Below are 15,394 nucleotides of genomic sequence, written 5' to 3' on the forward strand. Positions count from 1 at the left end.
ACATTTTCAAATCTACATTTATTCTGAAATGTTTGGAGGAGTTAAAATTCAAATCATGGGAAAGAAAAACCTTTTTCAGAGAGAGAGAGAGAGAGAGAGAGAGAGAGAGAGAGAGAGAGAGAGAGAGAGAGAGAGAGAGAGACACTGTTCTCAGTGAAATTATTTTATCTTATTTTGTAGGGAAGCACTACATATAGACTACAGTGTAACATCTAAATTGTGTATAAAAACTTTTTTCTGTCTGTAGCATCAAGTGTAAGGGCGCCATCTAGTGGCGATTTAATGAACAATTAAATATTGGATTTATATGAAGCTGACTGATGAACTTACCTTTATCAGTTTTTACACTTTTTGAAGTTGAATTAGCTAAATTCTTGTCTACACTGCAAAAAGTCCCCTTTCAAAAACAAGAAAAAAAGTACAAAAATAGGGTATAATTTTCTTAAAATAAGAATAATTAAAATAATAAAAAATTATTATAAGTAATATTTTCTTAATATAAAGCTTTTATATCTTACTGAGATAATTAAGTACAAAAACACTTAAAATAATAAAAATATTCTAGCATAAACCCCTCTTGGTGAGAAAAATTATCTTGTCAGAAAGAAAACAAGAAAAATCTCCTTAATTTAAGATATTTAATCTTACTAAGATTTCCGTTTTTGCAGTGTACTCTTAGCAACAATAAGATTTTGTTCACTATTTCTTCATAAATTGAAGAAAAGTTCAGATTTTCAGTAAAAGTTGATGGATATTTACTCAAATACATAAGAAAGCAAAAACCGTGCTCATTAAAGATGAATACTTTATTCATCAGTAAAAAGTCTCCATGTACATCAATGCAGCCACCTGGTCACATAAAAGTTTAGATTACTTTTATTTATTCATTATTATTTCTTGATTACAGCTAAAGAAAACATGGCATTTAATATCAAAACAATAAAAAATGGTTAAACGTTTTGAAATGTTACTTTTAATCTGACAAATGAGCCTCATCAGATATTCATATTTATTCAATATTACTGTAGTTTTTGGCAGACACATGAAAAGATGCTTTCAGGGCATTTCTATATGGAGCCAATTAATTCCACATTGATCGGAATATATAAATATGTATTTGGATATATATGGATACACACACACACACACACACCCATACACACACACACACACACACACACACACACAAAGGTTTCTATTCTGGAATATGACTTCTAGAAAAATCTTTCTTCCTTTCTAGGAAGAAGTGCAATAATCTCCAGGCAGGAAGAGCCATTCTCTCTCAAACTGCTAAAAAAAAACACATTTAGTTGAAGAAAATAATCTCCCTGTGAATGAAACCAAACAAACAAACACTGAGGTCATTTGTTCTGTTTATTAGTCAAGTTTCACAAGGTTTGATGGTAAAATAAATAGGTCACAAACAGAAAACGAACCCCATCTAGATGGATATGTGGCAGTTCATGGCTTTATGTTTATATGTGTAAAAAAGTAGATGCCAGAAAAGTAAAAAAGCGAGTTGCATCAGCCTCTCAGCTGGTGGAATAACATCATAGCTTGGCTCTAAATGAAAGAATAAAGCAGAACTAAACCATTCAAATGCTTTCAATCAGGCGTGCAACATTTGTTTCTCCCAGCAGGACCCGCCTCCCTCACGTCACCGAAGTACAAATAAGAAAATCAAACAGGTTTCGGCTCCATGCAATGCTCTGGGGTCCTCCCTGCATTCAGCTACCTGAAACCGCAGCTATCTTTAGGGTAAAAGAACGGCTCAGTCTGCAGGCGAGTTGAGTCGCTGCTTTGTTGCTGAACTCCTCCCCCGGGAGCAGAAAGCGGCGCACATGGCTGCCGTTTCTTTCCCTTTACATCAGATAAAGACCCAGATTCTGTTTTCCTCCCTCTGGCCTGAAACACCTGCATCAGGGTGGAATAAAACTAGAACCGCTTTAGAACTAGAGATGCACCGAAAACAAAGTAAATTTCCACCAAACATTTTCTAGAAAAATAAGGACATTTCTGAGTTTGAAACGTCAAACATTTTCTAAAAAAAATCAAATATTTAGATTAATCTAAAAAGTTGGACTTCTTAACTTTTGAAACTAATACAACCTAATCAGTTGTATCAAAATTAGTGTATTTCGCAAAACTGCAATGGAAACACTTTTTTTCACATCACACACTGATCAACCGAATGTTACTACTGAAGGAAAAGACGTGGAAGATGACAGGAAGTAGCAGGATGATGGCAATGACGTATCATGTGAACGAACTTATTCACACAAAGTGTGTTTTTTCAACATTAGCAGAATATTTTTGTAATGGAAACGCAGCTGGTGACCGTACAGGTCATCTTATACTGCTGTCTTAAACTGGTTTTATAAACATTTGAAAAAATGCATTTTTTTCTCAAATTAAAATTTCAACATGTTTTTCTGCTCATTATCCCGTCTGCATGTTAAAACTGCAGAAAAGGACAGAGGCGCAGGCGTCCTCCAGTCAGAGACTCTGTGAACAGACACTGTATCTGACTTCCTGCATGTTAACAGAACCTGTGATGATGCTGCAAACGGTTCAGCCCAGCCCAGTCAGAGCTCTGCTGAGGCAACAGTGATGGATTACCCCAGAGCTGAAGATACGTCTGACTCTGCAGACATAAAAACGGATAAGTTACAAAACACTTACATTTAAGAATTGATGCCTCAGGAAAGATGGATTTGAAATAATTAAAATAATCTCACTCCTGTTTATGACCACTGCTAATTATTTCTGATTGAAACATTCTGATCACATTTATAATAAAAGTGAACTAAATGAGCTAAATAGTTAATTTGCTAACTAAATATTTGGTTCAGCTAAACACTGAGCTAATATTTTACTAATATCTCAAAGCTAAATATTTAGCTTGATGTACTGGTATATAACAATAATCCAGTTTCTGAGTTTCTTTGTGCTGGTCAGAGTTTTATAATTGGACTCTAACATTTTGGCTCAGCCTTGTTCTGATTGGCTAAATCTACCCGAAACTTGATACCAATTCAAATACTGCTAATAACCTCTGAATTTAACCTTAAAATGAAACTAAAGCGAACCGTCCCTTTAAGGCTGGGACTAATGATCACATGACCCTGTAGCTGAATACGACCAGCAGGTTGTTTCTCTCTTGTAACACAACAAACGAGGACAAACGTTTATTTCTCTGCGTCCAAAATGCACTTTAATACATATGACAAAATAAATAATTACAATCAATAACTGACTCTATTATTATTGTTTTTATCTAAAATATGTCTTGACTACTATAAGAGGAACTAGTGAACCCTGCAGACCCGCCCAGGTCGACTGTCAGTAGTTGCGAATGCTGAAGAAGCCCACGCTGGTTGGCGACTCTTTCACCGTGACGGTGACCAGGTTCGCCGTGACGTCGGTCACAAACACGTGTTCGATCAGGCTGCGCGTGGGCTTCCAGTCCTGGTTCTGGCCCGCCACTGGGTGACCCTGTCCAGCGTACGAAGAGTCGTGGTCCGAGTCCGAGCTGCTCTCCTCTTCGCCCGTGCTCATGTCGGTCATTTTGGCTTTCTTGCTGCCTTTAGTGGCCGTTCTTGCCGGCGGGTTCTGGATCTCGGAGCAGGACTTGTCCAACCGGCCTTGGACCTTCTGGAATTCCTTCATCTCTCTCAGCTTGTCTCCACCAGCCTGCGGTTTCCTGGCAGGCGGTCTTCCAGAGGAAACCGGACTTTTATTGGCGTTTGCCTCCAGATTTTGGGCCACTGTGGGTTTTCTCGCAGGGATGACTGGACTTCTCAGACCCGATGCCGCGGTGGTGCCGCTTCCAGGAGCGTCGCCGCTTTGGGACTGCTTGCTCTGAAGGTTGAGGGGCTGATGGCCTTGACTGGAGGAGGTGTTCTTAGAAGACTGGGAAGTCCCTGCTTTAGTACCGGCTACCCGCTGCATTGCGGACCCGGTGGACTGGGGCTTCTTTGGGCCACTGGGTGGGCTCAGAGTGTGCTGAGTGGTTCCTTGAACTGGATGTTTGGTGGTATTCACGTTCAGAGCAGCTACTCCTTTGGATTTACAAGCAGCTGTTTTCAGATCCAGACTTCCTCCGCTGTTCCCGATGGACAGCTTCCCCTCGGTTGCATTTCTGCTCTGGTTGGATTTGCTCAAGGCCAGAGACGCGGTTTGGACTGAAGATCTCCCAGATCCAGGTGAGCTGATGGCGGGTTTGACCGCCCCGCCCTGGGTCAGCGGGCTCCTGTACGGACCAGCCGCTGCATCTTTGGCTGAGCTGCGGTGGAAACCCATGAAGGTGAAGCTCGCCGGATGAACCGGCTTCTTGATCGCCCCTGGAAGATCTGTCTCTTTGGCGGTCTTCAGGACTTTGCGCGGACCCTTGTTCTGCTGGAACTCCTTCGCCTCCGGAGGGAGGGGCTTCCTGTTTCGCTTCCTCGGCGGCTCCTGCTTCGCCATGACGATCTGCGCCTTCTTCTGAGGGACGGGATGCAGCTCCCGTGGCCTGACGGTCGGGCTCGCCTGTTTGGCGCGGCTGTCATCGCCCTCATCTTCATCTTCTGATGATGAAGACGAAGAGGAGCAGGAGGATGAGGAGTCAGAGGACGAGGAGGATGAAGCGGATGAGGAGGTGCTTGACTTTTGGGGTTCCGGTATATTCTCCTACAATTTTAAGAGGAATTGTTTAGCGGTCCATTGTTGGTCCAGAAAGTAGACGGTTCTGCAGTGGTCGGTACTTACTATGATTTTTCTGGGTCGTCCTCTGGGTCGTTTGCGTCTTTTAAGCATCAGAAGCTCTTTTTCTTGTTCTCTGATGGGAAAAACATTTTGCATTGAGAGGATAAAACAAGCAGCAAGTGACGCTACCTTTGGTAACTTCTGACTCCTGTGCATTCTGGCAAAGTTTATTAATGGACAAATTAACTTCTTGATAGAAACTTTGCAGTCTGCTATGAGATCATCTACTACTGTGGCAAACTGGTTCAGGAACCTTTCTGTGTCATTAAATCGGGACAAAATTCACATGCGTGGATCCTCAAGGCCGTGTCCTTGGGCAACTTTAATTCAATATCCATATACACTACACCGGAATATTAGGGCCAGGTTATTACATGAAAATAGCCATAAAACGGGATAAAGTTGCATGACAGTGGTAATTTTATGAGAACTCCTAAACAAAATAATCAAAAATTAAAATGGCAAATGTTGAGCATCTTATGAAGGTATATTTGGGAATCTATTTAACAAATAAGGAAATGCTTGCCTTTAGTTACAACTACATAAAATTATCATTTTAGCATCCACTTTGAAGAAAGAACCAAGCTGAGATGCATTTTCTTCTATTAAAGTGACTATAATTTTGGAATATTCTGACTTTTTGTCCTCATAATTTAAAAAAATATCTTGTATTCTGACTCCAGTACAAAAAAAGCAGAAATAATTAATTTCATTTTTTCTTGTAATAATAATTGACTGTTGTTATTCTGTGATGTCACTAAATGTATTAAATCAGTTTGTGGTGAAAACACCACAAACTGCACAGGAAACCCAGGGATACCCACTTCTTATTGAAAGCCGCCAACAGTCTCGGGTCCAGAATGTTTTCCTGCGGCTCCCAGCTGTTGTGTCTGAAATAAATAGAAAATGACAACCAATGATTAAAGAGTCATTTTCTCAGAGGGAAATATAAGCAAAGTTGTTTTTTAAAGCAATACTAAATAATTAACAACAAAAATGTTGCTGAAATGAGTGGCTGTCTTGTTTATGTCTGGATAAACAAGAAAGAGTTTTAAATATGATCCAGTTTTGATATATTTGAAGACTAAAAATGTTGGCAGTTCTTGGCTTTAGTGAATTTAGAGAAACTAAATGAGATGTTTTTTATTTACATATTAGATTGCGTGGAAATAGGCCAATTTAAATCTCTAACTGCACTTTTCTTTGGTGCATCAATTTTTAAAGCACCTGCAGGCTCCCTCCCTGATCCCCACTGCTTTTCTGAACCTTATTATACATTAAACAACTTGATCATAGTGCTGGAAAAAAAATGCAAAACAGGATTGATCTGATCTGTAATAAGCTTTCTCTTCATCAGTGGAAGTGAACAGCCTATTCTGATCAGCAGTGAGGAAAATAATCCACCCCCACCCTCTGCCAACACACACAAAGGATGTGGTTCCAACAGAAAACCTTGGAGCTGGCAGGCAACAGTGTGAACTGATGGAGGATTGCAGGGATGGAGCAGCGACATGGATAAAACCTCACATTTTCTGTCAAAAACTAATATAAAGATTAATAAAGTAGGATTACTTGTTGTTTTTTCCAAACTATTGCAAATTTGGATTATTTATGTGTAGAAAACTTATTAAAAATGCAGCCAAGTTAATATTTTTAACCGTCTGAATGAGCTGAAATCCAACTACAAAATTAGTTTAATGATGCAGGGACAAATTTGCACCAAGTTTCAAAGAAAATTCTGGATTTCTGAACAAAAGAAGCAACTATAGAGGCTCCAGATAAAGGTAGAAACAGTTCCCAGGAGCAAATCACAAGTCTGGGGTGTTCTTCTGGTTCTGGACCGAATGAAAAGAGCAAGGGTTCGGTTCTGGAGGAAAGCAGCAGGCTCCCATCAGACACGTTGTTGTTGTTTTCATTGTTCGGGCAGAGCAGCACTTACTTGGATGACCATCCCCTCCACTTCACCAGAAACTCCAACTTTCCCTGAAACAAGAGCGCAGAAAAACGGCAACAGCGGCGGTTTGGTTAGTGAGAAACCGCCGGAGGAAGGACGGAAAACCGCGGAATGAGGAGGAAAAAGTAGTTTCTGAAGCCCCACCTTTCTGAGCCGTTTGTTCAAAATGCACTCGGCATCAAAAACCTGCTCTCCCACGGCGCTCAGCTCCTCCATGATTGCCTTCACCCCGAAAACGGAGGCTTCCTCAGCAGCCAATCAGAGCGGCGATGGGACAGCACCGGATGTTTGCAGAAAGGCCTTCAAATTAAAAGCGCTGGTCGCTTTTAATTTGACTAAAATTATTTGACTATTTTTTTAGTCAGATTTAATTTTAATCTGACTAATCTGACTATTTTTTATCGGCAAATAGAGCAGAAGAATTTAAAAGATGCGGGTAGATCTAATATTGCAAGTAACGAAATCTGGCACAAAAAACGTCAAGTGAAGATGAGGATGAAATTAATTTATACAAAAAACAACATTAATAAAACAAAGTCAAACAAAAGAAAAGAAGCTGAAACAATAGTTTAGATAGTTTTCCATAAACTACTTAATTGGGAAAACATAGATAAATATGTGTGTGTTTAGAAACATTGTTGAACTAAGCATATAAATCTGAAAAAATTGCAGATAGTAGACTGAATATTGGTAACTGAAGGAAATAAATAAATAAATAAATAAATAAATAAATAAATAAATAAAGAAATGTCCACAAGAAACAGAACGCAGTCACTAATATTTTGACACAGATGATATTTTGCCAACCTTGTAGCCTCGGCTGTGTGTGATCAGGTGTTTGTCTATTAGTTACAAAGAGCTATATTAGTGTAAAACGTTACTGAGCAGATCTTCAGTTCAGTTGCAGTTGTCTTGTCTTGACGATGGTTTACTCCTAAGGAATTTCAGGAATTTCAGAAATTTCAGACTGTGAGGAACTTGCTGCTGAGAGGTTAGTAACTAGAATAACTTCAAAGTGAGAAGTTGAGCTGCACAGAAGATTGTTTCAGGATGTTCAAGACGCTCCAAAAAGCTCAAAAGTTTCTAACAGTTCATAGTGAAGAAAACATTTCAGTGGCAAATAAACAGAAACTCTGCAGGAAGAAGTGGAATCTGCTGCAGAATGGATCAGATTCATCTTTTAGCTGATTGTCTGAGACATCTGGAAAATCATTTATCCATAAGACATGGGGGGGCATGTATGCCACCACCAACTGTGACGCATCCTAATTTAACCCGTATGTGGGTTTATTGTGCCACTAGTAGTTAGAGCATGGCAGAGAAATTCTGTTACTTTACTTCTGATTTGTTCTTTTTAAACTTTAAACTTTTTTGGTTGAGTTCTTACATGTTTAGACATCTTTTTTGAGTTATGATGCGTAACCATGGTAGTGAGGCTTTGTTTTTACAACTGGGTGCAGCTGACTGGCGTCTCAAAAGCTCAAATAATACCTGAACTGGAGCCTTAAATCCCAGAGGAGTTGAAAAGGAGGCTTCATGGATAAAGGCCAGGTCAAAATAACAGAAAGAAAAACAGCTTTTCCAGTCATCATAAGAATGATACAGATATTAAATAAGGAGCAGCAAAAGCCAATGAGGTGGATTAGCAGAGCTTTCCAACAACTGATGGTTTCATCCAGGGCGTGCTGCTGTGAAATATCATCTCTGCTGTCTGGAAATTGAGCCGTTAGCATGTTGTGACATACAGCAAGTCTTCAGTCAGAGGCCTTTTCAGCTTTGTTGCAAGATGGACTGCTACTGGAGGTCCTTCTTTCCCACAGCATAATTATCCTCGGTGAGTTTGGAGGATGTGAGTTACAACAAAATAGAATTTCCCTTTGAGATATATAGTGTTTTTGAAATAAATCTGAGTGGTTGAAGCCAAAAATCAACAAACTTTATGAATGAAAAACATTAATTTAGCTTTATATTTGATTTTAAAGTTTAAATTAAATATCCCTGCATTAATAACAGTGTTAAATATGTAAAACATCAAACTTATCAAATATGTGCACAAACATTTAGAGTTGGCTAATATAATATCTACAGGTGACATGAATTAGGGTAACGAGTGTGGAGAAGTTTATGGATTTTTTTGTGAAACTTCTTTAATTTTGAAAGTGTTAATAGGAAGTGCTATCCTTCTTGATGCATCTTGACTGGTGAAAACGGAGACAGGCGGGTAAATAAGAACGTGATTGTGGAAATATGACACTAGACAGCTACCGTAGTCTCATTGATACAAATATTGTTTATTCTCTACAAATAAATATAATCCTTGTTAGTTTATGCAGCAGAAACATCAGATTTTTTTTCTTTTGGAACAAAACTGATATTTAATTACAATTTTATTTCACAGCATGAAACTCAGAATTTGTTATCTGTCATGGTAAAATGCTACATTATTATCCAAAATAAAAATGCATAACACAGTAAATTTAAGCTCATTTGTGCAGGATATGGGATGATGGACAAATGTCCCTTTGGTAGATATTTCTCTATGCAAGATGATGGGGGAATTAAGTTTTCTTTGTGTTATGATCACAGTGAAGTTTGTTTTGACTTCTCTTCTTCTGGCGAACTGTCCGACCTGTAACAGAGATGCAGAGCGATAAAAACAATCCTAATTTTACAAAAATATAATGTGATTGGGTAACACTTTATTTGAAGGGGGGTGAATAAGACTGACATGACACTGTCATAAACATGACATAACACCTGTCAGGAACATGAATAAGCCTTCATGAATATTTATGGCTGTTGTCATAAAGCGTCATTCGGTAAATTATGACACTTTTAATACAAAGTTGACATTATTCAAAATGTCTTTGTTATGACAACTTGACATTAACCAGGAAATCATTACTGTTTAAACTTTACCTATAATAACATCAAGTTACCTAATTTTTAAAGTGCAATCAGTAATACTTTTATAACAAATTTATATCAGTAATGATTTCCTGGTTAATGTCAAGTTGTCATAACAAAGACATTTTGAATAATGTCAACTTTGTATTAAAAGTGTCATAATTTACCGAATGACGCTTTATGACAACAGTCATAAATATTCATGAAGGCTTATTCATGTTTATGACAGGTGTTATGTCATGTTTATGATGGTGTTATGTCAGTCTTATTCACCCCCCTTCAAATAAAGTGTTACCTCTGAAGGTTTTCCTTACTTTTTATTCTGTCGTTTGCTCTTGATGATTTTCCGTGTCGTTAATACAGTGAAAACTATGATAAGAAATCCAGCGACTGCAGCCAGTCCAATAAAGCCGTTTTTCCAGAAGTTCCGAGTTTCACCTGAAAGAAGAAGAAAAAAACATTTTTATACTGAATTAAGGGCTTTTTCTGCATTATTTCTAAAATTTCTTCAGACACTTTGATATTAGGGCATTTTAAAATAGCGTCTTTTACAGAGAATGATTCATTCTTTACCGACTTTACTCATATTGTTTAACATAAATAATATTTTTAAAAATGTATTTCTTTTTTATATTTTTTCTCTTCCCTCCATCTATCTGAGATCCCTCTATCGCCCCCTGGCGGCTTGTCCTTTGATTGCCCTGAAAGTTGAGTCCCAAAGTTAACTAATGAAGAAAAATAAAATATTTCCACACCTGAAAAGTGAAGCATACCTTCAGGTTGAGTCGTCTGTTTGCTGGTCACCAGCATGTGCTGAGTGACGCTCAGCTGGCCGTCGTTGACCTCGGGCTGGATGCCCAGAATGTGGCACATCAGCGGGTAGATGTTGACCGTCTCGAAGGGCCCCACCTCCAGGTTCTGGTGGAAGGCTGGACCCACGGCCCTGAAGAAGGGCTTCATGTCCATCTCCTGGTTGTCAAAGCCGTGCTCTCCTTTGTTGAACTGAACGGGTAAATACTGCACAGACAGGAGGCGGATGATGTAACAGTCATGGCCCATTTTAGGAGGTTCAATCAGAGTTTAACTTTCATTAAGAAAGTCATTTTAATAAGAACTTCCCAGCCTGGCCTGCTTCCAGCAGAGGGAGGTATTGGCTAAGGAAACGACTTGGTTTCATGCTGTGACGCCTTTTCTGCCTTTATAATCTCTCTCAACTCATGACCCTGTTTAATAACAGATTATTTTCATCTATCTTCTATTTTTAACATCAAACACATAATAATTAATTGTGTTATATTAGGGCTATAAGTCAGAAAAAATAGGTAGAACAGCCAGTTATCTAAGTAATTGCATAACAGTTTTGATGTGCTTATCTTTCTGTGGGATCAACTCAAATCGGCTGGAAGCCATGAAAGGAGAGAACAAAGAGTCGGCTAATGTCCTGATCGCTGCCGCTCGCATCCCGAGACGTCAGATAACCCACTTCCACCGACTCTTCTGTTTCTTCAAACGTCCTCAGCCCTTTCTGCTCCTTCAGCCCCGATGTGGCGCTTCACAGTTTGGACCGACAGCATTCAGCTGAGTTGAGTGCAGAGCCAAATGAAAATGCTAATTTTGAATTTCGAGGCATGAAAAGCTTCGCAGAGCATTCGAGAGCTCTGCGTGTCATCAGCCAGGCCTGGATTATCCGTGCAAATGCACTTGATTAAAACTGTAATGTGCCAAGATTAAAATTTCACTCCTGTTTCTGATTGAAAAGAGCTCAGTTTCACAACTTCCAGAGAGCAAATTCTGGGGCTAATTTAATTACGCCGGAGGTCAAGACAGGAGGATGTTCCTGGAGTGAACATGATGGTGCTCCTATCACTTATAGGCCATAAATGTGTGTCTAAATCAATCTGATCATAATCACAACTTTACTGGCAGCTGTTAATATATTAACAGGGCTGTTATTGAGATGCTAGCAGGTTAAAATGGGGCATCCTGGATTTGGCACAAATGGCAATTTATTTTACCCTTTAAAGGGTAAATCAATAGGACTTGCTGTGGGCAGAGAACTGTCACAGAAGCTGTCACTTCAGCTTTAAACTGTCCTTCATGTTGCACGTCAGGCCGGATAGAAGCTGAAACATGAGAGCTGGGTTTTTACTGCTGCAGGTTCAGGTGAGGTTCAGTAAATTGGGAAATCATCTCACACAGAGTGATACTCTTAGAACATTTCACTCTTTCTGTTGGTTTTGATAGTAGTTGCCCAAAATTACATCAGACCAGAAAACAAATATTTTTATGCAGAAATGTGGACCGACTGAAAAGTTTGTCTCTGTTCTGCAGAGCCTCTGAGGTCTGTCTGGGCTCTTTTTGCATGAATTATTGCATCAATGTGGCATGGCATGGAGAAGACTGCTTCCTGATCAGGGGTTCAGGAAGCCCAGAATGATTAGGGTGTTTACAGGCCTCATAGTCCAGTAGACTCGGTTCAATTGGGAACCAAAGTTGGAATATTTGTTACATTTTCAGTTGATTATAACAGCAGAACCACACGCACCCCATTGAGGACGAATCCGGGGTCGGTCCATAAAACGATGGGCAGGATGCGGTCGTTGTTTGAGAAGTGAAGGTGCTCCGGCATCTCCTCCTTCTTGTACACGTGCAGGTTTGGGTGTGCCCCCTTCAGGGCATTGTAAATGGTCTCCAGCTTTCCGGGCTTGGGCAGCAGCATCCCAGAAGGGCCGTAGTCCAGCAGCTGGAAGGACACGTCGCTGAAGGAAAAGCCCGGGATCTTGGACAGGACGATTTCTTCCACATCTGGACCACGAAAGATGGTGGTCATGCCGTGGTCGGCGGTCATGATGATGTTCAGCTGTTTGGTCAGCCCGTGTTTTTCTGCTGAGTTTCGGATGTAGCCCACGGCTCTGTCCACTTGCTTCACCATCTCTCTGCGTTCCGGTGAGTCGGGCCCGTATTTATGGCCCGTCATGTCTGGTTCGCCGAAGTACAAAGACACAAAGTCCAGATCCTGATCTCTGAACCAGCTCATCACCTTGTCCGTATTCTCGTACCAGAAGGCCTCGTTACTGTAGTTGTAGAAGCTGGGCTCCACTTCGCGCACCATAGCAACCTCTCCCTGGTAACTGGAAGCTGTGCCGGGAAAGTGAAGAGAGCCTGCTTTCAGGCCCTGGAAGGTAAAACACAAAGACTGCATATGACATGTCTGATGGAAAAGTTGAGAGGTAGGTACAGATTACATCAGCTCATAAAGTTGGTTCTAAAGGCCCCATCCCAGTCATCCCAGTCTCAATATGAACTTTTATAGGAGATGTATTATGAAAATTCAGTTTTTGTACTTCCATTTTGGTCTTAATGCTTCTAAAATCAAATCAAGTGCTTAAAAAACCTACCCAACCATTTTCTGACAGTAAGTTCATATGTTTTTGGTGCCTGGAAAATTAGTAATTTGAAAAACTTCCTGCTTCTTAGTCACATTCTATGGTAAATGTGCCGTTGCCTATCAACACCAACCAAGCCCAGCCTCGAAATGGCTCTTTTTCCAGACACCAAAAAACATAAACTTATTGCCAAAAAATAGTCATCTGTGTGTTTCTGTGTGTTAGGTGCATTTTTAGAAGCAGTAGAAACCCAAATGGAAGTATGAAAATGTGCAAAAGATGAATTTTGCATAAAAACTGCCTCTGGTGGGTCAGGAAATCCACCCTGTATCTGTATTTAAATACATTTTGCTCCACAGACAGCTGAACCTTAAGAATGTGCAGGTGAAACGGGGAGAACTTTCTGAGTTTTGTTTAATGGCGTCTCAAACCTGTCGCTGTGCTGTGATCCAGATCGGCAGCGTGCCGTTGTCCCACCACTCGTTCACAAACTGAGTCTGATAGTAGCCCTTCTTCTCACTCGTGGCGGTGTTGAACCACATGTTGTGGATCACACCGTGGTTCTCAATGTAGCGGCCTGCAGAACACAACCTTCATCAGACGACTTGCACTCGTTATTCACAGCCGCAAACGTCTGCTGGACAACGTCCTAGAGCCAAGTTTGGAGATTAATTTCTAAGAAGTTACATTTCTTGAGGAGGAGCTGCTAATTGGAGTCAAATTAACAAAGAGAGGACATCCTTTCTATCAATCAACCAAATATAAGCATCTGTCTGTAGGCCAAAATTATCAAATCAACTTGAGGGCCAAAAACAGGTTATTTTACCAACTCAACAACAAACCAAGCATGTAAACACAAAGCCCTTAGAAAGGGTTTGGGAGCTTTAGCTTATTAAAAGAAATTTAGCTTTCCACTGGAAAAAATAGCAAAATTTAGCCAATTCTGAGCAATAAAATCAGTATTTAGATCAGTCTTTCTAGGCAAGTTTAGTAAGTTAATGAAAACTGATTAGGGTGCAGCAAAGTCAGCTTTCACAAAAATTCAATCAAATTAAAAAATATTTATTAATCCCAAAGAGAATGTTTTTTTTAATTCTGTCTTTGTACTTTGCATGAGAATGAGAATGCAAAAAGTATGGCTGTTTAAAGACCAATAATTGATGGTGTTGCCAACATTTTCTACTGTAAGGTGATTTTACTTTGTAAAACTTTTGCCCTAATTACAAACAGAAAAGTCAGGTTAAAGTCAGGGGCCTCACTGGTCACAGTTGTTGCAGAAAGCGAAGTGTTTTACCTGTCAGGAGGGTGAAGTGCGTCGGACTGGTGACGGTGAGATACGGAGGAGTGACATACTGGGCCTTGACTCCATCTTTGGCCATCTGGTCCAGGTTTGGCGTGTCCACATCGCGGTCGTAGTCCCATCGGAAACCGTCGAAGGAGATGAGCAGCACCTTCTGCTTCTCTTTGGCCACCGGGACTCCGAGGACCAAACAGGCCAGGAGGACACAGAGACTCGCAGCCCGCAGCATGACGAACTCCTCGCAGATCTGGACTGACCCCGACCTTCAGCTGAGGCTTAAACTCACAGGAAGTCCCGCCTCTTTTCAGTTCTCTGAAAGCCCCAAGTTCTGAACAAAGTTTCCCTGACTTATCTTATCGTATTGATTAGATGGACTTTATCTCTGCTCCTTTAGCATTGGGCCTGATGAGGTTTATGAGGCGGTTTTATGGCTGGGACTTGTTTTCACTGTGAATCCCTCGTTCCCCCCCTCTCCTTCATTCCCAGTCGTTTGAGTGTTGAGTACTGGCAGTAAAGCAGATTAATCTCTCCAGGCATGTTGCCTGTTTCTCCTCTAACTCGGTTGTTGATGCCGCCTTTCTGCCCGTCTGTGCCTCTGCATTTCCGACAATGGGGAAACGACACTTTGATGGCTTTCACCTTGAGTTGGGATGGCGCATGATTGATCTGACATCAGGAAAATGAAGAGAATGAGAGTATATATCTCGTCATCAGGTAGCAGTGGTCCCTCGGGAAGCAAAGATCCCTAATAGACCTATTTGTTTTAATACCTCTGGATGTTGTTTGGATTCTTGAGAGGCAGCGGGACCGAAACTATTTTGGAAAATGTTTCATATCATATCAGTATTCTCAATATCACCGCATTCTTAGGTAACCTTATCAATGTCCATCGAGTTGCCGGACAAGCTAACTCTTCAAATTTGTTCTTTATTGTGTTCGTCCTTGACAGAAGTTCAAGGGAATAGTCTAATCTTTATGGAGATAAGGGATAACATTCATCAGCTTTCATTTACCTCATTCATATTCAACAGCTTTCTCATATTAACTCTATCCGCCCGTCGTCCACTGTCAGCAAGATTTGGTGAAGTGTTTTGGACTGCT

The 15,394-nt window shown here is 40.4% G+C and overlaps 2 protein-coding genes across 2 annotated transcripts; both read right to left on the minus strand.

Annotated features, from left to right (window-relative positions):
- Nucleotides 1–3,187: 3,187 nt before the first annotated feature.
- Nucleotides 3,188–7,525, minus strand: cbx2 (chromobox homolog 2 (Drosophila Pc class)). The gene is made up of 5 exons (XM_014981086.2): nucleotides 6,845–7,525; nucleotides 6,686–6,729; nucleotides 5,571–5,636; nucleotides 4,750–4,819; nucleotides 3,188–4,671 (listed from the first exon to the last, which is right to left on the minus strand). The coding sequence occupies exons 1-5, from the start codon at nucleotides 6,914–6,916 to the stop codon at nucleotides 3,343–3,345; spliced, it is 1,581 nt and encodes a 526-aa protein (XP_014836572.1). The 5' UTR covers nucleotides 6,917–7,525; the 3' UTR covers nucleotides 3,188–3,342.
- A 1,445-nt stretch (nucleotides 7,526–8,970) lies between these two features.
- On the minus strand, nucleotides 8,971–15,055 carry LOC106924728 (ectonucleotide pyrophosphatase/phosphodiesterase family member 7-like). The gene is made up of 6 exons (XM_015002493.2): nucleotides 14,288–15,055; nucleotides 13,425–13,570; nucleotides 12,153–12,782; nucleotides 10,381–10,624; nucleotides 9,922–10,045; nucleotides 8,971–9,329 (listed from the first exon to the last, which is right to left on the minus strand). The coding sequence occupies exons 1-6, from the start codon at nucleotides 14,520–14,522 to the stop codon at nucleotides 9,281–9,283; spliced, it is 1,428 nt and encodes a 475-aa protein (XP_014857979.2). The 5' UTR covers nucleotides 14,523–15,055; the 3' UTR covers nucleotides 8,971–9,280.
- Nucleotides 15,056–15,394: the final 339 nt, after the last annotated feature.

The sequence above is a fragment of the Poecilia mexicana genome, unplaced genomic scaffold, assembly GCF_051168715.1.
Source record: "Poecilia mexicana isolate PSO_F unplaced genomic scaffold, ASM5116871v1 scaffold_8, whole genome shotgun sequence".
NCBI lineage: Eukaryota > Metazoa > Chordata > Actinopteri > Cyprinodontiformes > Poeciliidae > Poecilia > Poecilia mexicana.

Coding starts and splice junctions, on each gene's coding strand:
- LOC106924728 (XM_015002493.2), bottom strand. CDS start 14,522: ATGCTGCGGGCTGCGAGTCTCTGTGTCCTCCTGGCCTGTTTGGTCCTC. Junction 13,571..14,287: donor GCACTTCACCCTCCTGACAG/GTAAAACACTTC, acceptor TGTGTTCTGCAG/GCCGCTACATTGAGAACCAC. Junction 12,783..13,424: donor GGATCACAGCACAGCGACAG/GTTTGAGACGCC, acceptor TTTACCTTCCAG/GGCCTGAAAGCAGGCTCTCT.
- cbx2 (XM_014981086.2), bottom strand. CDS start 6,916: ATGGAGGAGCTGAGCGCCGTGGGAGAGCAGGTTTTTGATGCCGAGTGC. Junction 6,730..6,844: donor TGAACAAACGGCTCAGAAAG/GTGGGGCTTCAG, acceptor CTCTTGTTTCAG/GGAAAGTTGGAGTTTCTGGT. Junction 5,637..6,685: donor TGGAGGGGATGGTCATCCAA/GTAAGTGCTGCT, acceptor TATTTATTTCAG/ACACAACAGCTGGGAGCCGC.